Source organism: Protopterus annectens, chromosome 14.part0 (assembly GCF_019279795.1).
Source record: "Protopterus annectens isolate FY-2018-M chromosome 14.part0, PAN1.0, whole genome shotgun sequence".
Lineage (NCBI taxonomy): Eukaryota > Metazoa > Chordata > Ceratodontiformes > Protopteridae > Protopterus > Protopterus annectens.
This window is the reverse complement of record NC_056748.1, coordinates 667720249-667746830: the sequence shown is the minus strand read 5'-3', so window position 1 is coordinate 667746830 and position 26582 is coordinate 667720249. Positions and strand designations below refer to the sequence as shown.

Sequence of the window (26582 nt, the reverse complement as noted above, 5' to 3'; positions counted from 1 at the left end):
TCTCTAAAAATGTTAACTTGGTGGCAATTTTTTAGTTTGGTCTCTCAGATGAAATTGTCAAATAAACATTTGTGTAAGTTATGTTTGTGAACAGTTCATTTAATTACTTCATTTGAATTTGTTTGGTGTGGTAATAAATCCTGCTTGAATTCTCGATAGGCTAGCAATTTATTTGATATTTTGTAGTAAGACAAAATGTTAACTGGTGACACATTTCAGACCAGATTTATTTGCAGAAATCTTATGTAAACATTTGATCTGATGTTGTCAGTGTTCATTCATTCATAACAGTTGGGTTTTGGTTCCATCCTTGGAACCAGCTTGGCCAATATAACAATCTCCCGCCAGCCAGAAACTCTCGAGCTAAGCTTACCCATAGTGCCTCTCCCCCCTTCAGATCTTGTTTGCTGCGTAAAGTTTCAAGACACATCAGACATGCTCGCAAGCTAAGTGTTATATTTTTTCACTATTTCGCAACATTTTTTGCTATTTTCTCTTTCTAAACTTATTCTTAGTCACGTTTATATATCTGACTGCCCTGTAAGCCAGACATAGGTCACCCCTTACCAACATGTAAGAAACAGAGTACTGTAACATAGCTTTCAGTCTTTCTGTGTAAGACTTGTTTCATGCACCCTGTTAGAAGCCTCTGTGGTCTCTCATTTTGTTGCAGGTGTTTGGTGTGATACATGCAAAAGAAAGCACTGTACTCAATTACTGGTCTGATGAGGGATGAGTGTAATGGAATTATTACGTCCTTAGATTTAGATGCAATGCCTTTACTTATAAGATGTGCAACATAGAAAGATTTCCTTACTACTGTGGATAAAAGGAGGTCAAAGTTCAGATTACTATCAACCTGAGTACCCAAATAATGTGCCACTGGTTCTACACTTATGGGGTGCTGTCTATAATGGAATTAGCAGGGTTGTCTGCTTTCCCAAAGGGAATAATAATGCATTTTTTGCATTCATCTTTAATCCATTGCTTTGGCACCAGTCATTTGTATGTGTTAACCCTGTCAGCAGTATATCAACGTTATTGGGGAACTCAATGATTACTCACAACTTGCAATCAACAGTGAACTTAGCACATGGCATCCAAGTATGCCTGGACTTCTGAGACATTCCAAACAGTACAGGCCCAGCACAGAACCCTGTGGTATGTCATTGGTGAATGGTCTTTTGCTAGAGGTGAAGTCACCCACTTTGACAGTATGTGTCCTGTCAGTGAGCCAGTTGGCTGCCTATCTGGAAATGTAGGGGTTCATTCCCAATTGGGAGAGTTCTCTATAATACCTGAGTGAGGGATTGTGCCAAATGCCTTGGCTAGGTCAGGATAGGTGGTATGAACCATCTTTTCCTTGTCCAGGGCCTTGGTGACTTTCTTAAAGAAGTCAACCATGTTTAACAGGCATGATCTACCTTTAACGAATCTGAACTGGGTAGGTCCAAAATTTGGAGATTATCTATGCCCTTGTTAATAAGGTCTGTCTTTTCTAAGTTCTCCATATCTTTTGGGTTTCTAATACCATGACGGGAATGGACCCCCATTCCTAAGTGAAAGTATGATTAAAGTTCATGAAATTAGTATTGTTTCAATCTTTGTCAGCCAAAAGTACTCTTCACAGCACCCTAATGTGCCCAGTAATGACTCCTCCTGCAATTCATATGGGGTTACATTGATTGGTAACGTATATAAATATGATTGTAAATTCTTTTTTCATAAGACCCATTGCTCCTACTAATATTGGAACTGTCTGGGTATCTTTCTTCCACACTGCTGTTGTCTCTGCCTGCAGATCCTGGTATTTTATGACTTTATGTCTCTCTGTACGCAAGACACTGACTATAGTCATCACGTGTGACGATTTCAGTAATGAATGCTACTTTTGTCTTTTCTTGAACCACTATATCCAGTTTTCTAGCATCAATCTTTTGAACTGTTGGTAATGTGTGATCCCATGTGATATAAACATTTTCTATGATGCTTTGTGGCTCATGTTTCCAGTGTTCTTCAGCCACTTTGATACCATAATGTTTGCACAATCCCCAGTGTAACAGTCTCACCACATTATACCTTTCAGTATACAGTCCTTCTGCCATTAGTGTATTGCAACCAGCAACAATGTTTCCAATTCGATTTTTCAAAACCTATATTTGTCTGTTTCACCCACATGTTCAATGGACTTTGTAAACCAGCGTGTACGTAAGCCCACTGTTTTGGGCTGCCAATATTAACCTTTCATTTCTTGGTTTGAATTCACCTCTCCTTAACCATTCGTGCATTCGTTGTTGATCAACATGAGGCTCTTCCAGAAGTTTTCTGTACATGCAACTATATTTATGTTTTTTCTACATTTCTTGCCTTCTCATCTGGTCCTTCACCTTATATTCTTTGTTTTTTGGCACATTCAGGTGCTTCCTGGTTTTTACCTACTTCTGGTTTGATTTCCATTCCTGCTTGACATCAATATGCTTCTGCTAAATTAAGCAGAGAAGTCATCTTAGATTTATTCTCATGTTTCAAAACTTTCACTACATTTGGATCTTTTGAGGTCAGTAGATGTGTGTGGAGTCCCACGACGGCAGATCTATACATGTAATCAATTTCAAGGATGCCCATCCCTCCTCCTGAGTGGGGAATATATAATCTTGGTATACACTGATTTTTATAAATCATTTGGTGAAGCATCCTTGTTTTAATATCTAATCTATCCAACACTTTTTGGGGCCAGTTAATCACTCCAAAACTGTATGTTAGGACAGGAAGAGCAAATTGATTTATAGCTTGATTCCTTCTATGGCCTTGCAGATGAGGCTAGTCAAGCTTATGGGCCCATAGTGTCCGGGTTGGTTGGTTGATGATCCCCCTTTGTGCAGAGGGATTACTGTTGCTGTCATCCATTCTACCAGAATGTAGCCAGATTTCAGGCTATGGTTAAGAGGGATTGAAGTGGATCTACCAAGTCATGTTTTAAGTTGTTTAAAAGGTAACCTGGGATTATGTCTGGTCCTATTGATGCTGTGTTTTGCTGTTGGAGAGAACAGCTGACCTGGTCTCTTGACATAATAGGCTGAGGAATGGTGGCAGGTATACTTTAGGTGATGACTGGAGGGGACAAGGGGTGAAATTTGCTCCAAATCTGTCAGCTAGCAGGTTGGCTATTACCTCCAGTTGAATATGGGTTGTGCCATCCACAACCAGTTCAGTGCATAGCTGGGTACTCCCTTTTAGATTTTGGATGTAGTTAAAGAATGCCTTGTGATTATACTTAGTTAGGGAAGCTATTTTTGCTTTGTAATTAGCACTGGAGGACTTGACAAGATTTCTAATTTGTTTCTTTAAACTAGAGAGGGATTTCTTCCTCTGCTGAGCCATTTCCCTCTTGTTTTGGACATTAGTTTCTTTCTCTTGTTGTATAGCCTGTTTATACTAGGGGTCCACCAGGGTGGCTTGTTTTTTCGGCAAGACTTGGTTTTAATCCAGTCTCTAAAACTGCTTAAGTGGTTATACAGGACATTGGTGTACACCTCTTCATAGGAGTCCATGTTATCTGTGTTCAAGGGGGCTTTGAAACTTCTTATAACATCACTTAGCAGGGGTTAATTTGTCCTTGAAAAATTCTTAAGTGTTTTTGAGCTTGCTGGGGTATCTGGTCATCAAGTGACATTGAACTAGACTGATTTATTGTCCAATCTTACCATGTTAGTATGTACTATTTCCATGTCATTTGAGCCTCTTGTGGGTGTGCTGACTAGCTATTTTAGAGCATTTGCATTGACAAAGCCCAAGACCATCTGAGCCAGCATGTCTGTAGTTGTGTACATTTCCCAGTCGATGGTAGGATAATTAAAATCACCCATGAGTAAGGTGTTTGACTGTATAGCAAGTGACTCCAGTATATCCAGGTATGTGGTATGCTTTTCTTATTTCATGGTGGGGGGACCTATAGCTAGCTATGACATGGTAGGGGGTTTTGCCTATAGTAAATTAAACATGGAATAGCTCAAGAGAGTCATATTGTTTGACCAGTCTCGAGTTGTACTTATCCTTAATGAAGATGGATACACCTCCTCCTTTGGTTCTTTCATACTCAGCTTGTAGTCTGAACGAATGGAAAGCATTGAAGCCCTGCATCGCCAGGGTGTTTTCCATACCTTTGAACCATGTCTTGGTAACTGCACAGATGTCAGCATTTTCCAAAGTGAGGAGTGCTTCCAGGAACAGCAGTTTCTTGTTTAAACTAATTGGGCATGTGAACCATCTATGAAGCCTTTTCAGCCAAAAGCCAGGGTTTGGGCAACTATAAGAAAAAATTCCAACCCAGCATAGAACAATGAGCAAAGGACAAATAATGTGCAGGCAAAAATGTTTTGAAAATTATAGTACAGAAACCAATAATTTAAAGAAAATTCTACACACAGCTATAATGCAATGTCTGTTAGCACTGTACTTCAGAATAAAGTCAAGAAGTGTGAAGTGAACAATGGCAGAAAGCTTAAGTAGTTAATAATTAAATACATTTTCTTTTATTTCTTTTTAATAATTAGATGAATTTTTCAAGGTTTTATTAACAGGGCTAGTATGACTGAAAATGGTTTGGAAAATGTAAATAAATGTGAAGAATAAAGGAAGCTCATACTGAAATAATTAGTTTCAATATATGGAAAAGAGGGTGCAAGTTTCACAATAGTAATTAAAATAGTTGAGTTTGAGAACAGATACTTATGGAGAACGTTTGGAATTTAAATGCAGTTTGGAAAGTGGGTAGGAAAGTGACAGAAGAACTGTAAATACTAGTGTTCAGTTAATATTTGCAGTTGATAATTTACAAAAGAGTTGTATAATATGGGTGGGAGTGTTATAAAAAAAGAACACTTAGCCTGCACCCCTGAAACAGCGACACACATTATCTGAGGTGCTGTTTTAACCTCTCTGCTGATCTGCTTCATAGTAAGTTCAGATCGGATATCTTTTGGTAGGTTTTTACTGGTGAGGCATTCAACATTATTTCTGAGGTCATATGCAGAAGTTTTGACTTGCATTTTGCTGGAGACAGAGTAGGCAATAACATTACTTAAGCAATATGAGCGTAAGGTAAGATAGGAGAAAATTTGCCCTTGCAGTTATGGGAAGTGAGTTGGACTTATGAATAAAGATAAAATAGTGCTTCCTGCTTGGAGATAAAGATATGAATTATCAGATTTTATTTAATTTGGTCTGTAGTAGGTTAACATTTTGAGACAAGTGTAGGGCAATTATGGGATGGTTGTACTACAAACTTGAAATTAGGACACTTTTAGCTAAGGATATCCTGGACTCAGCAGATAGATGATTTGACACTGAGTAGCATACTTTTAATTATTTTCATCTTTGTATGTAATTTTCATTACATTTCACTCTGTATTTGCTTAGTATGATTGTAAAATTAGAGAGAAGGCTGAGATTTATATGAGGTTTGCTACTTTATCATGGTCATATTTTGGTCAAATATGTTGATACGAGCTGTCTTTAATTTTTCTGTGCCAAACAATATAAGTGATTCTGATTAAGAATTGTATTGGGAATTAAATAAAATTATCTTTATTGTGTGTAGTGCAAAATAATATAACTACCAATTCTTTTTTTTTTTCTCAAAAATGTTTTATTTTTCAAATACAGTTGAATACATTCCATAGTATTTGTATATCATCTTAAATAACAATGTACATTAATTACATCAGCCTGACACTATAACATAGCTCAATATAAACAATCCATTTATTAGAGTGTATCTGTTCAGTTATTGTAAAGTGTCAATTAATGATGAGACTTTTTTCCATGTATTGTTAATAAATGGCTTAGGATGAATCCTAAATTCTTTAATTTTAATTTCCAACTGTAGTCTTCAGTAGGCTGTAGAAGTCTTCCAAAGTCAGTATTGTGTTTGTATTCCATCTTCTTGTTATACACTTCCTTGAGAATGCAACTATTGTCCATACTAGATAGATATTTGGCTCATTCAAATGAGGACCTTCATACACATTTAATAATACTAGAGCTTTAGTTAAGTTAAACTATTCATTAAATAAAGCTTGTAAAAAGTTTTTAATACCATTCCAAAGTGGCTTAATTTTAACACAGTCACAGAAAATATGATTCCAATCTGCATTGTGTATTTACTCACACCTCCAACATATTCCCTTTGTGGAAGAATTAATTGTAGTAATTCTATCTGGAGTTAAGAATGCTCTGTGCAAGCATTTCCAAATAAAAAATTTCCAGTATTATGTAAAGGATGTATGTTTTATTGATAATAAAATATTTGATTTAATTTCTTCAGTTAGCTGTAATGAGTGTCCTTTTGTTATATAATTCCAATGTGAGGATTTGGGTGTTGTTTTATAATTTATCAATATCTTGTAAAACTTTGAAATACTATTTCCCATGTCATAATTATATATGATTTCATATAGGTATTTTGTAAGTTTAGGTATTTCTTTAAATGAAGAATTACTAATTATTCTGCATAAATCTTGCAAACGCATCAGAATGCTTTGCATAGTTAGCCAATCTTGTTGTGGAATTCTGTATGTTGTTTCTATTGTTTGTATAATCCAGAACTTTTAAGTTCTTTGATGCATTGAAACCAACAAACAAATCCTTTCTGTTCCCAGAAATTATCTGTATATTTTATGAGGATAGCTCTTTGTAACTATGAATGGTGTTAAAAGATCAAACCAGATTTTTAAATCTATATTTGCATTAATAATTTTCCTAAATGAGTCAAATTAATCATACGAGTTTTAGTGGGCTTAGTTATGTTATATTGCATACTAATACATATGCGCATAGCAAATTGTTTTTATCTGTCATTTAATTTTTTTTTTTTGTAAATCAAATTAATTTACTGATATTACACAGTTAGTAATTCTTTCCAATTTGCAGAATAATTTGGACTTATCCAATCTGAGAATGTTTTAGATATTGATGCTTTAATATATGTTTCTATATCAGGAAAGTTTAATCCTCCCTGCTTCCATGGTCTGATATGATGTATTTAAGCTATTCTATTTATTTTAGGAAACCATAAATGTTTTATTCGACATGAGTTTATTTCTTTGAGTATACTCCTTTCTGGTAACAGTTGTATTGCCAAAGCTATATATAGAATCTTGGGTAGTAAAACCATTTTTGTTAACTGTAGTCTATCTTCAATTATTATTTTGTTCCACCTTTCCACAGAGATTTTAATTGTATTGATACTATTGTAGTTTTTTGAGACTAATTTGAGACTAATTTATTATCCTTGCATAACTCAATTCCTAGATATTTTAAGGTAGATTCTTGTTTCCCTATAATGGGATTCCCCTCTGTCTGCAATTTTTTTTTTATTTAAAAAGAAAGATTTTGATTTATTGAAATGGAGTCCTGAAGTCCTGTAAAATGTGTGAATTAAATTATCTAATTTTTCTAATGTCTCTTTTGTATTGGATAATGTTAATAATATATCATCAACAAAGAGAATTACTTTAGAATTGTATTGTTCATAAACATCTACTCCTTTGATTTTTGTATTGTTACATATTGAATCTGCCAATATTTCAATAGCTAAAGCAAATAGAATTGGTGACATGGGGCATCCTTGTTTAGTACCCTTTATTATAAGTATAGATTCAGAGGTGAAAGGACCTAGATTAACATACGCTAAATTATTTGTACATATATTCTTTAGTAGATGAACAAAGGAAGGAGGAAATTCAACCACCACCAGAATTTTGAATAAATAGTCCCAATTTAGGGAATCAAAGGCTTTCTCTATATCTAAGCCAATTATGTGCTTTTCTTTATTTTCTTTATTGATATAATCTACAACAGAAATTATCTTTTTAATATTGTTGTGTGTCTATGATATATAAATCCAGTTTGATCATTATTTATTGTTTTGGATAGTGGTATTTTTATTCTGTTAGTTAATATTATCATAAATTTCTTATAGTCATTATTTAATAATGATATAGGTCTATATGAGGTACAGAAGTTTGGGGATTTGTTTTCCTTTAGGATTGGTGTGATTAAGGAATATCTCCAAGAGGGTGGTATTGAAGCTTGTGACTGAATTTAAGAGTTTTATGGAAGAGAGATAGTATCTTTGAAGGAAAAAGTTTATCTATTTCCATAATTATATCATCTATACCTGGAGCTTTATTATTTTTACCTCTTTTATTGTATCTGTAATTTCTTTGTAGGATATGGGTGCTTGCAGATCTAGTTTTAATTTTTCTGGTATTTTTTTATATTAGAAAATTTTTCATGTATATTTATTTGATCGATATGTATATTTTCTTTTTGGAAATATTCCATATAGTGATTTCTACAGGCATCAAGAATGTCACCTATATCAGAGACATTTTTCCCTTTCTTTTCATGGATGATACTTTTAATGTGATTAGCTTTTGATTGTATTTTGATTCTTGTGGATAAATTATATAGATATTTGAGAGAAGTGGCTAAGGTATTAATTTTTAGTTTTTCTAAAGCTAAACTAGTTTTATGTTTTAGAATTTTGTTGTATTTATTGTTTAATACTTCTACTTTCTTTTTCATCTCCAAATGATTTTGATTTTTTTCAGCTTTTACTGACAAAAGTTTGGATTGTAGATCTAATAATTCAGAATCCCATTCTCTGATTTTCTTATACCAAGTCAGGGTTTCACCATATATACAAGATCTTAATGAGTCCCATATCATTAATTTATTTATCTCTGTGGTGTAATTAATAATCTAAGAACTGTAATTCAGATAATAATCAGGGTTTGAACTATTTAATTTTAGTTATATATGCTGGAATTCTGGAGTTAAAGATTAATGGTTTGTACCCATTATGAAGTTTTAGTATCAACGAATTGTGGTCTGGAAAAAGGGCAGGGATTGATTGAGAAATTAATGATTTTAGAGTGTAAGTCATGGGCAGCAAATATTTTATCTATTCTAATTTGGGTACCAAATCTGTGATCTTGATGGAAAAACAACAAAAATTTTAATTTCAAAGTATCTACAAGATGAAATGATTATACCCACTTGTTTAAAGCTTTTGATACAGCAGATGTACACAGCTGTCTTTTATTTGTAGTTTCAGAAATATCAGATATACAGTTAAAATCTCCTCCTAATATTAAGTTGCCTTTATAATTATTGGAAATGAAATCCAAGTGTTTTTTTAACTGCTCCTGATCCAATGCCTGGGAACCAGTATAGATTGGCTAGATTCCATATTCTGTTATTATATTTAGCTATTACTAATGCCATAGAGCCTTCTTTATCCTAATACGTATAAATGATTTCTGGGTTAATCACATTTGTTTTCCATAAATTTGTTAACCCTTTTGTTTTTGTCTTATAAGTGGATTGAGCCAATATCATATATTCCTTAGGATTCCATTTGTACTTGTCATTTGTTTTGAAATGAGTTTCTTGAAGGAAGACAATTTGTGCTTTGTTCAGTTTTAAATATTTCAGTAGATTTGGTCTCTTGCTAGGATTGTTTAAGCCATTGATATTTAAAGAGAATAAAGTTAAATCCATCTTAGGTTTAGACTATGTATTTTTTTGTTTTATTGTGACTATTAAATATTTTCCTCTGATAACTATAAAGTTTATGTTTCAGCTTTTAAAGAAAATTATCAATTTTATATTTGAGGGCTTAATAAAGTAATGTTTTTGGTCTGGCATGCTAAAAATGTTTTTGTGACATAAATTTAAATTAATAAATGTTAACAAAACTAAGATCTGCACTAGCCATGGAATGAAAACCATTCCTAATCTGATGGATAAACCCAAGTCCATCAGATTATCACTCATACCTTGACAATCCAGAACATCTGAGCTCCATAAATTGAATCATACGGAGAATATTTGCAATAGCAATATTTATATTATTTTGAACAGATATAGTACTATTGTAGATTAGATGGAATTATAATACAATATAAATGTCTACTTATTGTATAAGCAATTAATATTTACATGAAAGATAGATGACAAGCAATTCAATCATGGTAAAGTAGGATGCATCATAAATAAAACCTCAGTAAAAGATAGCACACAGTTATTTAACATATACACCCTTATTGATGAAGTCCTTCAAAACTTATTACTTAATATAAATAGATGGTAATATTTATACCTAATGTTTATCAATAAACAACAGAGAAGTGTGCCCAACAGTACTTTGACCCAAAGAAAAACACAGTTGCACACTTAAGTCCGATACCAAAAAATGGCCACACAATAAAGTCTGAAGGGTGATCACTTTATTCAACTTAACACAACAAAATTCATAAAGCGTTTTCATATTAATCCCAAAGACTTCTTCAGATGAATGAAACAAAGTGAGCAGTCTTCTTCAATACCCCTCCAGCTAAATAAATTATCCAATCATTTTAATTCAATAATCAATTATGTATTTCATTTAATGTTAAAATTACTTTAAAATCATTTCAAAGTCCTAGTCTTATATAGTTAAGTCATATCATGAAAATACATGGAAAAAATAAAAATAAATATAAATATGAATAATAAACACATAAAAAAGTCTTAATGTATTTATAATTATTTGTTACCCCAGTATTTGGTTAAAAATGTTGAATATGTGTAATAAAATACTTTGAATAGTAAAATGTTAAAATGTAACAAGTAGTTTGTAGTAAATAGAAGACAAATGTGGCCTGTTGATGTGCTGTACCACATTCTATTCACCTCTCTGTTGAATACCAAAGCTTATAATTTAGCTGCTCTTAGTTTTAAAACTGGTGCCAAAGAGATGATCATTTAAACCTGGGTCATTGTTGGCTTCCAGTTTTAATTGCCAAAACAATTCTCGGAACTCTATAGTGATCTCCCAGTTCCCTTCCTGTGGGTCCACTTCTATTTTTTCTAGAACATAAAATCCATAGTTTGCTAATGGACAGGTGGTATAGTGTCTAAATAGGGCGGTAGTCTCATCCTTATTCTTAATGTAATTCAGATGTTCATAAATGCGCCTTTTTAATTTCCTGGTAGTCTTCCCTATATAGAATGCCCCACAAATGTTGCAGATAGCAATGTAAACCCCACCATAGTGTCACAATTAGCAAACCTATTGGTTTTAAGTTCTATTCCTCTTTTTATTAAGACCACGGTTTCTCCTTGTAGTATTTGTTGGCACTGAGAACATCTCCTACATCTATATGTTCCTTTTTTCTTCCTACTTGGTTTTATCTTTTTAGTCTCTAATATTTCTTTGATGTTCCTACCCTTCTTGTAGGTAAATTTAAGGGGATCCAAAAATTCTTATCCAAATCTCAGTACTTACTAAACCTATTCCAATTACTTATAACTATGTTTTTGATTTTCCCAGTACCCACACTGTAATTTAATACAAAATTACTACTCCAGTTGATGTTATTCTGTTGATGCTCATTTAATTAATTTTCCCTAGTAACAATCATTTCTCCTAAAATAGGGGTAAATTTCTTCCTTCTTTCCTGCCTAACCTCAGCCATGATTTCCTCTATAAGTTTTATTCCCTTTCCAATAATTTTTTTTCAAATTTTGACTTTCGTTTTCATAATCCTGATCTTCTGAGGTCATTCTACAACTCCTTATAAATTGCCCCCTCAATATACTCCTCTTTTGAGAGAAGGGATGGGCACTGGTAAAGAACAAGTATGAATTGGAGAAGGTACTTTTTCTAAATACATTGGATTTAAAGTACACAAAATCTGTGTTTTTTTCCAAAGTCACATCCAAATATTCCAGCTTATCTCTAGAGATATGGTGCGTGAACTTAAAAAAATCAGTGGTGCCATTAATGTATTTTATAAAATTATGTTACTCTTCCTCTGGTCCTACCCAGAAAATAAAAATATCATCCAAATACCTACAGTAGTAGCTCCAATACTTCGAGTAATCAGAATGAAAGATATATTTCTCTTCCCAAGTGGAAAGCATCAAGTTGGTGTACATGGGAGCACAACTTGCTCCCATAGCCACCCCACTCTGTTTGAAAAATTCCCCCTCGAAAAAGAGGAAGTTGTTTCTTAATACTAGGTCCATTACTTCTAAAAGTAAACTTATTTGATCATTATCTATGACCCCCTTGAACCTTAATGCTTTCCTCATACCATTCTAGGCCAATAATATGAGGTATTACATTAAACAAGTCCTAAATATCCAAAGTAACAAATAACATGTCTTCCACATACAGACTATAATTGATAGTCCTCAGAAAGTCCCATGAATTGTTAAGTATACCTGCTCGCTCTGTCCATAAATTGCTTAATTGATTGTCCAAAAATTTAGCCAGGGGATAAGTTTTAGATCTCGTGGCAGCCACTATAGGTCCAAGTGGTGGATCATCACAATTTTTATGGACTTTCGGGATTCCGAAGATGGATGTAATTTTAGGCTCATCTATATGTAAATAATTATATGTGTCGAGATTAATGTCCCCTTCTTCTAATAGTTCTCTCAACAAAGTCTATTCTTCCATGAGCCACATTTATCTAGTTTCTCGAAACTCTTGAGTATCTGTTAGTATCATTAAGCATGTCAAACATTTTAGCAGACTATAAAATACTATCCATAATAACTACTCCCCCACCCTTATCTGGCTTTATAACCCTAATGTACTGATTATCTCTAAGAGAGGTGAGAAGTAGGTATACTTCCTCTGTAAGATTAAATTGATTCCTACTATTCCTACAACTAACTCTAAGTTCCTTTTCCACCTGTAGTTCAAAGTTTTTCAATTGTGGGTGGAGGGGCAAATTATATGTACTTTTCTTTTTATTCTGTGTATTAACTTGCTTATTTCCTTCTGTTGGATAGCTAAACATTAGTTCCAGTTTTTTTTTTTTTTTTTTTTACGTAAAAACAACTTCAAATCAATTAAAGTCTGGGAAATGTCCTCAGTTGAAGTAGGAACAAATGTTAAACCTTTACAAAAAAGTTTAAAGTAAGTGGGGGTGATCTCCAACCCACTATAGTTAAAAATATTAAAGTTGTGGTAAAAGTATTGCCATCACAAACTATAATTTGGTTGTTTGTGTTAAACTGGGGAATGTCTGTCCAATTCTTGTCTGGGCTCAATATCGTCTCCCGTTTGGGTACCCACCCTTGTAGCTTTGATAATAATTAACAGGACCTTGTTCTTTAATTCTTTCTGACCTCTCAAGTTCCAGAAAATCATGGGGGTCCTCGAGGTCGTACCTATCTTTCTGATGGTAATATTGATGTTTTAAACCTTCCCCCATCGGTTTTCTCCCTCTGAAATCCCTTTCATGGGGGACATTACTCCTTTCCGGAAATGTATTTCCAGCGTACTTATTATACCCCTTATGTTTGGGTTTGGAGTAACTAACTTTGTCCTCATATTCCATTATATCACGATCCATTTTTTTGCATTTTCTGTCATACAAATACCTACATTTGTCTTCAGTTTTTACTTTCATAATATTTCATTTTTTCTTCTTCTACTGTGAATAGTAAATCATTAATTATCAATTCATTAGTTTTCTCTATATCAAACAACAATTTCTCCATTACCCTCTCATTCTCACGAATGATAGACTTTACAATCTCTAATCCACAGTTATTAAAAATTTTTAAAAGTTCCACATGAAAATCCCCACCCTCAACAACGTTGTTGGGGTATTTATAAATTCGCAGTCCCTTGGGAATAATCCCTTTCCCCACACATTCTTGTAAATAGTTATTATCAATGCCTAGGGATTTATACTTCATCATTAAGTCATACAAATTATTAACGTTGGTGTTATAACTATTAACTTTAGGAACATCACCCGTATGAGTAAGGGAAACATAATTAGAAAAAATTCTATTTGTTTGAAGCCAGTTTGTAACATCGTTATCCCTACCCCAGTAACAGTCCGTTAATCTTTCGTTTGCGGTCTGCTCAGTCCCAAGGTCTCTGTGTTCAATCACTGTGCTCTCATCCATTCTCAGAACTTGTTGTTTCCTTCTAGCCCCTGAAGGATGGGGGTATTAGCTGGATCTACCATAGCCCGCTGTCCTTCTCTACTCCTCGGAGGGCCGGAACTGTTTGTTTCATAAATTACATCTTCTTGCATCCCCAAAGAAGATGCAATGATGCCTTGTTCATCCTGTAACCACGCCTCCTGGTTTCCAGGTAATGAAGACTGCCCAAATGATCCAGAATTAATCAACCTAAAAGGTTCTTGGTTAAAAGTATAATTTGTAACTGATTTTTGATTCAGCATAGCCACCAATTGTGATAGTTGACCCTCCACTCGTGAAAGCCGGTCGTTGATGTTCTCTTTAGCGCTGGTTCCCTGCCTAGGGCTACCAGGATCTGTATCGGACACCTCCACACATTTATACCTAATGTTTATAATACAATGTATTTTACTGGATATATCAGAAGTTATATTTCATTGTTTACCAGCATTTAAGTAATCACTTTGTTTGTTGCTAACTTAAAGCATCAAGTTTGTTTTATGTAAACATTGATGAAAGTTAGAGCATTTTAATTATCAGTGTCTCCCTCTTCCCTCCATTTCTTACACACAAGGATTTTTATATCTGTTACTTCTTATTATAAAATGAGTGAAATTATAGGTTAAAAACAACAAATTCACTTATTGTGATTAATGATTACAAGTTCCCTTTCCATACTCATAAATTCCCATTTTATGGCATATACTGAAAGTTTTTAGATTTAAATGGAAGCATTCTATTTTGTATAATCAGCAAAGGTTAATCTGAGTGATTACTGTCAATTTAATACTATTTAATCAGAATGTGATTGTTACATTCTGTGACATTCCTAGTTCAGGCGTCTATTGTTTCCCTTGAACAACTTTGTCAGTTTAATGTTGTGTATAAAACATTAGTTACCTTGGTAACAGCTTAAGTATTATGTATGGTCAAGATGCATTACAAAACCACAATTCAAGCTAAAGCAATTATATGACTTGTTATGCACATTTACCTATATGAGAAAAACATCATGCTGCCCCTTGATGTTCAATATAGTGTATATAATTTATGACAAGTTAAAACAGTGGTGGCATTATACTCAAGTCCATATTATTAAACTGTCTATTGCCAATTTAATGCTATTTGTTCAGAATATGATTTTTAAATTCTGTGACCTTTCAAGTTCAAGCTTCTATTGTTTCTCTTGACCAACTTTGTCAATTTGATGTCATGTATAAAACATTAGTTACCTTGGTAACCGCTTGAGTGTTATATATGATCAAGATGGGTTACAAAAACTACAATTCAAGTTAAAGCAATTACATGACTTGTCATGCATATGTATTTGTATAAGAAAATCATCATGCTTCCCCTTGATGTTCAATGTAGTGTATGTTATTTATGACAAGTTAAGACAGTAGTGTTATTATACACAAGCCCATGTTATTAAATCCTGTCTTTAATATCTAAATTCAGCAGACTGCTTCATCTTATATGATGATTATATATTTCATGTCTAGATTTACTAAAATCATACATTACATAGCTAGTGTGTGTTTTTTTTTAATCAAGAAGCAACTTAATGAGCTAAATGAAGTGTTGTGAGATCATCATTATGTGTACATGTGGTTTAAAACAGCCCTTTTATTATATATTTTTTTTAAAACCAAAAACACCATTCCCGAGAATCATCTCGGAGGCTCCTCAGAGCCGTTAAGCATTATCATCACTGTCTTCATTACCATAGCAACCTAGGAGCATCTGTTTCTGTTAATGTGTCTGTGTACTGCATACCAGAGGCTCACGATGCACCTGAAGCAAAGTTTCACTTCACTGCAACTTCAAGCCTAAATTCCCTCCCTTTCAGCAAGGCAGCAGCCAGGAAAAGAATAGAGAGCAAACAGATAAAAAAAAAAAAAAACCTCCCACCAAGCTGCCACAACAAGAGAGACACTTCTCCAGCCCTCCCACCTCTCACTCAGCAGATGTACAAATAAACGATTCTCTGCCAAAATATCTCAAATTATAGTTCTATCCACCCCCTTCCCCTGGATCCAGGCTAAAACAACAAATCTCTTTCTAATACACAAGCATCAGTAAACTTCTATCACAAGCCGCAACCCACAACTTCCCAGAGACGAAAACAGCAACATATAACAGCTGCCAGATACAGCTGCATCCACACACACACCATGTCAGGCTTAATCAAACAGCACTCGAAGCTATGATACCTGCCATAATTCATATTATGTTTAGACAGAATGACATTTTACTAGCTGCCAGACACAGCTGCATCCATGCACACCATATGAGGATTGATCAAACAGCACTCATAGTTGTGATACCTGCCATAACTGATATTAACTATATTTAGACAGAATAATGATGACATTTGTACTAAGAGCTTGCTACTATTATTTACCCAGGATATACATGACGTTTCTAAATCATACTTTAACTGAAGGCATTATTCTCAATGATAACATATTTTTTCAAAACACTCTGCTGTTACTGCTATTATATATGATGTCAATTTGTTACATTTGAGCCTGAACTCTGTTGAATGGTACCTTGCTGAATTAGTTAATTACTTAAATTATAAGTAAAAATCAATGAAAAATGAAGATAAGTATTAATTGAGTTCAAGTAGGGGAATAGAAACTTCTATGTTTGTATTATATGTTGCTTTGTTTGGCTTATATATAATGTAAATAGTAACCCATCTTGACCTACATTTGTTTGTGAAGAATTATTGGACTCTGAGCATTCTGAATAAATTACTGTTTCTCAATTAAGAATCCCTCCTTTTTTTAAAATAAAAACAGGTAAGTGAAGTATCATATATCAGTTGATACTTTGAGAGATGTAGTTGTAAGAGTTATTTTTTTTGACAGCTATCTTGGAATCAGTTTTTTTGTTTCTTCTTTCTAGCATCAGTCCAAGGAATTGTTTCTTTTATTCATTTAAGAGTAGGGGTCATCCATTCCATTTCTTCTGGGATAGACACCATGTTGTTGTTTTTAATTAATATAGTAGCTTCTTCTAAGTGATTAAAGGTTCTCAACTCATTGGCAAAAAGTATTTTTTTATCTTGGCTGGAAAGGCCAGCTGTGCTTTAATGTTTTGTTTCAACAGTTTTATTACTGGCCAGACTTTTTTCTTTTGTTCTAGTATTCTGGAAGAATAATCACTGTCAAACCTTATCAGGCTTTGATTGTATTTTAAGGGTGATTTTTCTCCAAGCATATTTTATTATTAGTTCCTTGTCCAGAAAGGAAAGAAATTTTATAACAATGGATCTAGGTGGTGTATTTGTTGAGTTAGAAGCAGGTTTCCTCAGTGCTCTATGTGCCCTTTCAATTTAAAATGAAAGTCCCTCTTTCAAGTCTAAAAATTCAGCAATCCAGGTTGTTGAGAACAAAATAATGTCTTCTTCTCCTTCAGTGTTTTCAGGCAGAGCAAAGATCCTCATGTTGTATCTCCTTTCCCTGTTTTCTACGTCATCTATTTTGTTAAGCAGCCATGTATTCTGTTTAAGCAGAAATTATTTTTGGAATTCTTCCTCTGAGTCTCCCTTCAATGTCATTTAGAGAAGTCTCTATATTTGTTATTTTTGTATGGTGTTGCTGTAACAGTTCTTTCAGAGTATCAGTCTGTTTTTGAGAATTTAATTTGAGGTTTTCCAAGTCATTTTTAAAGCCATCCATCTTCAAAGATAGTTCCTGTAAGGTAGGTGTCATCAACTGCAGTTCTTTTATCAAAGCAGCATCTGCTTGAGTTGTTCATATTTAGTGGCTCAATATATCTCCAAGTTACTTGACAGGAAAACTTTTGTACATCACCACCAAAATTTATATTTATGTAGTCTAGTAGTTTATCTATAGATTTCTGGTGTTTTAAACTTGAAAATAACATTTTCCTATATTATTATACTTGTTTATGGAGCTCTCAAAATTCACTGCTCTCAGCTGGCCATCTAGGTTCCACACCCCACACCCCCATTACTACTGATTCTGAATGATTAAAAAACTCTATTATGAATGAAACAGTTACAAATTTAAATGAAGTACTTTTGGAGAGTGGGGTCAATTTTTGTTGTATGGGGCAGACTGATACATCTCTAATAAAACAAGAAATCACCTATAAACCATCCTTTTATCTAAACTTAACCCGTATGTGATCAAATAAGGCTACGTTTTTAACTTGTATATAGCAAAATGCACAAGCTCAGGTCTTCAAGGTTAACATCAATGCAGCACAATAGCCACTTCAAAGTCCTAGCTATTTAGAAGATGGACAATACATTCTTCACCAAACTGAGGCATATGTTACCATCTTAATTATAATCCTGTTTGTTACTGGGATGATATGAGGTCTTTTGGAATCAAGCAACTTCAGAAGCAATACAAAGTAATGCCACTAAACTTGGCTACCTAGTCAGACTCACAGTTGTGATCTCCCCAGAGATATAACTGTTGTCAAGGAGAAACATACTACACTTACCTCCAGTCTTAGTCTTTGGGAAACCATTCCAATGTCAGAACTAACAAATACAGCTCGTTTGCCACTTTCTGGTTCTACTATAATGAATGCTCTGCTGTATAAACGTGTATGGATTCCTCCTGCAGACTGATCTGGACTGGCATAACCCATCTAAACAATAAATAGCAGAGATAATTGTTCAGTTTTTTCAACTACTTAGTAATACAGTATTTTCTACAAACATTCCACTGAGGATTAGGTTGCTCTCAGCCACTTACTTCAAGAATTAGAAGCAAAGCCATATGCAGTCAAGGAATTAAGTCCAAAATCGGAAATACATTTTGAATGCTCTCTGTATTAACTCAGGAATTAACAGAATAATGGATAATGACAGTGTGTGTGTGTGTGTGTGTGTGTGTGTGTGTGTGTGTGTGTGTGTGTGTGTGTGTGTGTATATATATATATATATATATATATATATATATATACACACACACATACACACATTTACTTTATCTGAACAGAAGTGTGCAGGGGTTAACTTATATCAATATTTGTTACCTACAATCTTTCCTTTTCTGTTAAGTACAAAGTTTAGGAAAAAACATTTTTGACATAAAATTAGTCACATGAACACCAGTCTTAAAACAGCAGTGCAAGTAAACTGAAGGCAATGTATTTATAAAAGTATTTTATCTGACACATTTTTCATTGAGCTGCTTCCTTTCCATTTTATTTAATTTTATTTCTTCTGTAACCATATATTGTCAGTAAATCTACCTGCTTTATCTATATTATCATATATGCTTCAAAACACAAAAGACTCAAATTATAATTTTAAATGAAATTAATACCATGAATGTGTGTAACTTGACTCACTAAATATTTAAATAATAAATCATGCTTGGTGTGGACTGTGATATGGTCATGATGACAAACAAGCCTGACTGATCAGATAATGGCAATTCTGCATAAACATGCACTAATCACAGGAAAACATAATTTATGAGTATTATATAATGACATTACTTAAAAAGAAATATCTTACTTTTTTTTTTTTTTAAATGGGCCCGATTCAACATGACTTGCTCAATGTAAACGACCACAATGAGCTGACATTTTGGAATCTGTTCCCTGTCTTAAGCCTGTTTACAGATAAGCCTTGCACCAAATTAAGTCGCTTACACTGAGAGCAGGTCTTTCGAAATCAGGGCAGAGTTATACTGACAGCATGTTTCCAAGACAGCTTGGTGAAGTATGGCACGTGTCCACCAGAGTATGCAATGACAGTAGCACAGTCCATCAAAATAATGCAACCCCACAAGCATACATTTCATTAGGCTAAGTCAGAATATAATGCAGTGCTTTATACTGTAAGCCGAACACCCTTCTGTTTAAGTGTATTTGTCCACTTATCAATTAATTTTGAGAAGATTTGCAAGCACAATACCAACACACACGTATATACTATATTATTCTGAAGTAGGGCTAAGGCAGTATAAAATAACCTGTGTCTAGAATATGAACAGTGCTAGATGTGAAAATACTGCTGCTAAAAGCCGATTAAATTTGTCTAAGTTAATACTAGCATATCATTTCTAAATGACAATTTTCAAACTTCTGCTCTTAAATATCCTTTAATTTCTCACTTTTCTGGCATTTGCTTAGCTGAAAAGGGATAACATCCGAGGTAGAAATGTCAACATAGGTACACAACTGTACGTGTAAGTAATAAAAGTGACAATAGAAATGAAGAAAATGTGATATACAAAAACAGAAGAGTATGAGGAGCAATAGAGTCCCAATGAGAAAAGTTACAAAACTCCCTGGTAGGTGTTCAGAATGTAGGACAGCTGTTCGACTCGGGAAGCTCTTGGAAGGTAGACGATGTGGAGTCTACAATAAATCAATAGAGTTTATTGGGAGAATATAGGAACTGTGGTAGCAGATTGGCTATTGAGAAAGGGCAGAGAGGTGCTGGAGAGCAGAAGACACTAGGAGGCCAAGAGACTAGATGGTATGGGGAAAGAGAGGTAAAAGAAGAGGGCAAGATGACATTAACATAGGTATTAGAGGAATAAGGTAAAAGGAGAAAGTGGGAAGTGCTGTCATAAAAGAAAGAAAAAAGAGACAAAAAAGCTATACTGGGAGCATAGGTGTAGAGAGTAATGAAAACTGATAATAGGGAGACACCATCTGATATGACCATTCAGGAGCAACTGTCACAGACAGCAGGAGGGCAGTGGCCATGGACTTTTAGTCAATCAGAAGGCCTAAGAAAGGCAGAGACAGAATGGCTGAGATGGTCTATAAGATGGGTACAAGAATGACAGGAAAGTGGTCAACAGCAGCATAGGCAGGGAGGCATGAATCACAGATGGTGATGAGGGTCTGGATGGTAGAACTGAAGGGGAAGGTTACAAACAGGAGGGTAGTGGCATGGGAAGAAAATGAAGAAGATGACTGCCAGTGTAGGGACAGAGAAGACGGTTTGGCTACTGAAGGTCATCCATCAAAAGATTAAGGTTCTTGACAAAGGGGGAAAGAGGAGTATAAATCACAGCAGGTAGTAAAACAGGCCTTGTGGCCTGGACTCCATCAGAAGTGATGCACTTTGCTGTGCATGTAGGCACTAATGACCTATCAGTGGAGACAGCTGAGGTGCTAGCAAACTAAGAACATGGAAATTTTAGAGACTTGCCAAGATAAGAGGATAAAGGTAGCAATCTCAGATTTTACTTGTGCTGGCAGCCAGCACACTGGGGAAGGATATGTTAAGGCAGTTCAGTGATTGGTTATTGGCAATGGACAAGGAAGAAGGACTTAGCATTGCTGGAAAGATGGGATAACCTGGTAGTGTTTAGCATGTTGCTCCATATTAGCCTAGAAGGTACAATGGTGTTACAGCTAATCTAAAAAGGTACAGTTCAATGACTGAATTTTAAACTATGGTGAAAAGAAGGGGTGGTGCCAAGAAGTAGTGTAGGCATTTAGGCTGTAGCCAGAAGGAAAAAAACAGATGTAGAACATAATAGAGCAACTGACAAGGATGACAAAAACATGGCTAGGTGGCATTCCTGTGCAAATCAAGATGATCAGTAGCATCAATAACCATTTTCTAGCAATGGAACAATGGTCAATAACATCAATAACCATTCTCTAGCAATGGGACAACGGTCAATAACATCAATAACCATTCTCTAGCAATGGGACAATGGTCAATAACATCAATAACCATTCCCTAGCAATGGAACAATGGTCAATAACATCAATAACCATTCTCTAGCAATGGGACAATGGTCAATAACATCAATAGCCATTCTCTAGCAATGGGACAATGGTCAATAACATCAATAGCCATTCTCTAGCAATGGGACAATGGTCAGTAACATCAATAACCATTCTCTAGCAATGGGACAATGGTCAATAACATCAATAACCATTCTCTAGCAATAGAACAATGGTCAATAACTTCAATAACCATTCTCTAGCAATGGAACAATGGTCAATAACATCAATAACCATTCTCTAGCAATGGAACAATGGTCAATAACATCAATAACCATTCTCTAGCAATGGAACAATGGTCAATAACATCAATAACCATTCTCTAGCAATGGAACAATGGTCAATAACATCAATAACAAACCTCATGCTTTTCTAGGTTTTTAAAGGTCTGATGGTGTGCGACTGAATCATAAAACATTTATCACAAAACCAAAATGGCTTGACTGTGATCCTCAGTACAGATTACTGAAGAAAACAACAAAAGCTTCCATGCAGGAAGCAAGCCACACTGTACCCCACTACATGTAGACTGCACCCCCACATTCCCTGCACTTTGTCTCCCTGGGGAGGGGGGACACCCAAGATGTTGCAATCTCAACTTTTAGAGTGAAAAACTCAAAACTGCATATTTGTAATCAAAGTATGAGAGGCAATCACTACTGTAACAATATTAAATGTAGTACCCATGTTGGGTATATGGTGACATGTATATATATATATATATATATATATGTGTGTGTGTGTGTGTGTGTGTGTGTGTGTGTGTATATATATATATATATATATATATATATATATATATATATATATATATAGCATAAAGCCTAGCATTTCTGTTTTTATAGGAATATGATTAAATCTGACTAGAATTTATGTATTAAAACAAACTAGCTGGTCCCTCTTGATCAGTATGGACCTATATTAGGCTGTTGTGTTCTTCAGGCCTATGTTCCTGGTTATACCATATCATATCACGTCCGTCCAGAAGTATAATATTTCAGATGTAAACTACTCATCCATTTCATTATGATAACAAATTGAGACCACGTTCAGGCTGTATATCACAATCCAAAACTGATAAAAATCTTTGTTATGTCATGAGGCCAGAAACAGGGTAAATAAATCATAAACAGCAGGCAAGATGTTTTCACAACAAAACCAGCATTAAGTTTTACCCAATAATGTTCACAAGAAACATTATTGCTGTTCTTAACTCAGGATGTTCTTCCTCTGTATCTGTTGACTGTCTCCTATATACAGAAAGACAGAAAGTCATAAAACACCAGGATTTGCAAGCAGAAGCTAGAGCAACGTAGGGCAAGAGACACAGTTCAAATAGTACTAGGAGGAAGAGGGCTAACAAAAAATGCATGCAACTCCATATGAATTGCAGAAAGAGGAAATTCTAGGTACATTGTGGGTGCTGAGAAAAGCACTCTTGGCCATCAAATACTGAATCAATACTAATTTATTAAACTCTAATCATACCCTGACTCAAAAATGGGGTCCACTCCTGTCACAGCATTAGAAACTTAAAACACTTGGTGGAAATAAAAAGAATCATAGAAATACACCAGTGGAATCCTGGACCTTCCCCTAGCACAGTATAAAACCATTTAGTGACATAAGTAATGAAAACAAGATAAAAATAAATTCTGTAGTAAATATGAAAAAGACAACGCATGACCAGTATACAAAAAGGAGGAGGCACGGGAAGGGAAAAGAAAGAAAACAAAGTACTGGGGAACTGAAAAAGACAACGCATGACCAGTATACAAAAAGGAGGAGGCACGGGAAGGGAAAAGAAAGAAAACAAAGTACTGGGGAACTGAAAAAGACAACGCATGACCAGTATACAAAAAGGAGGAGGCACGGGAAGGGAAAAGAAAGAAAAAGTAGTGGGGAACTGAAAAAGACAACGCATGACCAGTATACAAAAAGGAGGAGGCACGGGAAGGGAAAAGAAAGAAAACAAAGTACTGGGGAACTGAAAAAGACAACGCATGACCAGTATACAAAAAGGAGGAGGCACGGGAAGGGAAAAGAAAGAAAACAAAGTAGTGGGGAACTGAAAAAGACAACGCATGACCAGTATACAAAAAGGAGGAGGCACGGGAAGGGAAAAGAAAGAAAACAAAGTAGTGGGTAGCATTGCTGGAATTGATCCAAAAATGTGCTTGGACTAGTGCTTATGCTAATGGCTATGACAGAAGATGAATGGCATCAAAGAGCCTGATACTTGAGAATGAGGTATGAAATATAACACACATGAAGGAACAGCATAAGAGGGAGGCGGTTTAGCCCTTTACATAAGGGAAGGGAGAAAAGCAACAATGTAAATGAGCAAGCAGAAGGAAATGAATCCCTGTGGCAGGAATAATAGTACAATGCACAATGTGAATGTGTACAACCCCCTTGCACAGGGGGAGTAAAATGGATAAAGAAAGGTAGACCACATTGTTAAGGTATTTGACAGCCATGTTATTAGGATATCAGATAAAAGAATTCTGTTTTCAGAAGAACTGCTCTGTCACATGTTAACTAGAAAACCCTGACTGCAGCCAGAATTTAAAAAATTTAATTAAAAAATTAAATTAATTAAATAAAAAAAAAATGTAAAAGGCAAAATTATCACTGATGCGTGTCAGCTGGCACTATTCAGTCTGACAGTACTCTGTAAAGAACTACCTAGATCACATGCTCTCAGCTGTGGATAGCAGATCTGAAGCAGAAAACCATTTGGGAACACGATCTCCATAAAGCAGAGTTTAAGTTAACATGAGTTATATAGTATTAATCTAACAAAAATGAGGATTTGGGACTTCAAGATGGTACCCTGTCCCTGTGACAAAAGGGATTTCCCTCTTGAACAGCTGAAAGTCTTTCTAGTAAATCTGCAGCCCCACAGATGGTACCCCAGTGAAGCCTTCCTATTATATGTCCTGTGTTAAAACATTTATAAGCTTATCATATTAAATACACTATTATTACTTATCTTCACACATCCTAATTACAAGTGAATGTGATTTTGTTCAATTTCCTTAAAGTTGTACTACATTTCTTCAACATGCTAGTGCACCATTCTGTTATGTTCTATTCCATAACAGGTTCTTTGCTTTTTCCAATGTGGAATTGAAATTAATCTCCCTACACATTGTAACTGCTCTACATTCTTTAGGAATTTCTTCTTATCAACCCCTGTCATAACTGTATACAGGGGCCTTAGCTTTTCATCTGTGTTCTCTCCTGAACCTATAGTCTTGAGAAAAAAATAATCTAAAATATTTTTTTTTCTCTTTTGGAATCCTGTGCCAGCTCCCTGTGGGTTTCTAAACTGAGGTATCAAGTAATCATCATTTTCTCCATACTTTGCCTCAATAGAGGTTCTAATCCATTTCAACACACAACCCAAACTGTGGAGATGTTCTGCTTGCAGTATCATGCCATAGTTATACCATCACTATCTTTCCAGATGCTACTTTTCTCAAAATTTGCCTTAATACGGATAGATTTAGGAATATTTATGTTGGTGGCCATTGTAGTCTGTATGCAGAAGAACATTCCTTCAAGTTTTGGATAGATGTACTTACTAAAAAATATTCTATATACTCAGTGAGGTGGCAAAGGTGAAGCAGGTCTTCATTTTCAGACTATCTCTTGTACAACAACCACCCTATTCCATCACTCCCAGTACCTCCAAATGCTTCCCTTACGTTTATAAGGAATTTCTTATTACTTATTTTTCTTTAATGATTCTTATTTGACTTGTTTATTACCACTACTTTAGGGACTCCTTGCAATTATAGCTGTTCCTGCTGTCAATTTCAAGAAGGTTCTGTAGTCCTCAGTCATTTATTTCTTGCCCATTAAAAGACCTCAAGTCAGATGGAAGGCATAATTTCTTATATATAGCTTTGGGATAAGTAAGCTTTTATTTCTAAATGAAAAATAAATGTATGCTTCTCATTGAATCCTTTATAATTAAGAGTAAATCTAGGCAAGGAAGGCTGGGAGGAATATAGCAAAACAATCTTCCGAATTTGTGGTACATGAATAAGTCCAGTCACAGGCATTTGATATTACAGTATCAAAATTGATGCAGTAATATAATGAATGCATTTCTAAAACTGTAAGCAAACAGTAATGTGAATGAAACTGTGGAGTAAAACTACAGGCCTATAAAACACTGACCTAGAAAAACAATTCTAAACTGGAATTAGTCTTAGGTTATGACAGCAAGGGCATCCAAGTTTTCTGTTCCATCCTCATTCAACCCACCACTCACAAACATAATTGTAACTACACAATGTACCTAATCATATGAGCAATACAAGCAAATACAAATTGCTTTCATGTTAGAAGTTAACATACATACCAAAGGTAAATCTGACAAAGGACCTGTGCAGTCAGCTCGGCCAACTCCAATCATGTAATAACTATGTGAAGGATTGTCTGTAGGCTTAGTATCTAAAACAAAGAAATACATGAGTAAGTTTACACGCACAGCTGCAGTTCTGCAACATTGTGGGTTTTTGTAACTAGTTTTATTTATTCATTCATTTGTTATCCTGATGAGTGGGCTTACTAAAAGGATTCTTATTTATGACTTAGGCTAAAGGTGTAAAAAATCTCATAAAAAAATGAATGTCTGCATGTAGATGTGCATATAAAATTAGCATATAAAACATATAACTAGAATAATATTCCATATATGATGGTAATTAAGACATACTATGAAATAAAGGTCAGTCTGCAAGTTAAAAATCATAATGTACAGAATGAAGTACATAACTATATAACATTCATTTACAAAGAGTCATATATTTCTC

The 26582-nt window shown here is 34.6% G+C and overlaps 1 protein-coding gene across 1 annotated transcript in view; it reads right to left on the bottom strand.

Annotated features, from left to right (window-relative positions):
* The window catches only part of ASAH2 (N-acylsphingosine amidohydrolase 2), a 426905-nt gene extending 400686 nt beyond the window's left edge, over positions 1–26219 (bottom strand). The window contains exons 1-2 of the mRNA XM_044056416.1: positions 26129–26219; positions 18487–18636 (exon numbers count right to left, since the gene is read on the bottom strand). Coding sequence (XP_043912351.1) covers positions 18487–18636; positions 26129–26182 — 204 coding nt within the window. The 5' untranslated portion in view covers positions 26183–26219. The remainder of the gene's footprint in view (positions 1–18486; positions 18637–26128) is intronic.
* Between the last annotated feature and the right edge of the window lie 363 nt (positions 26220–26582).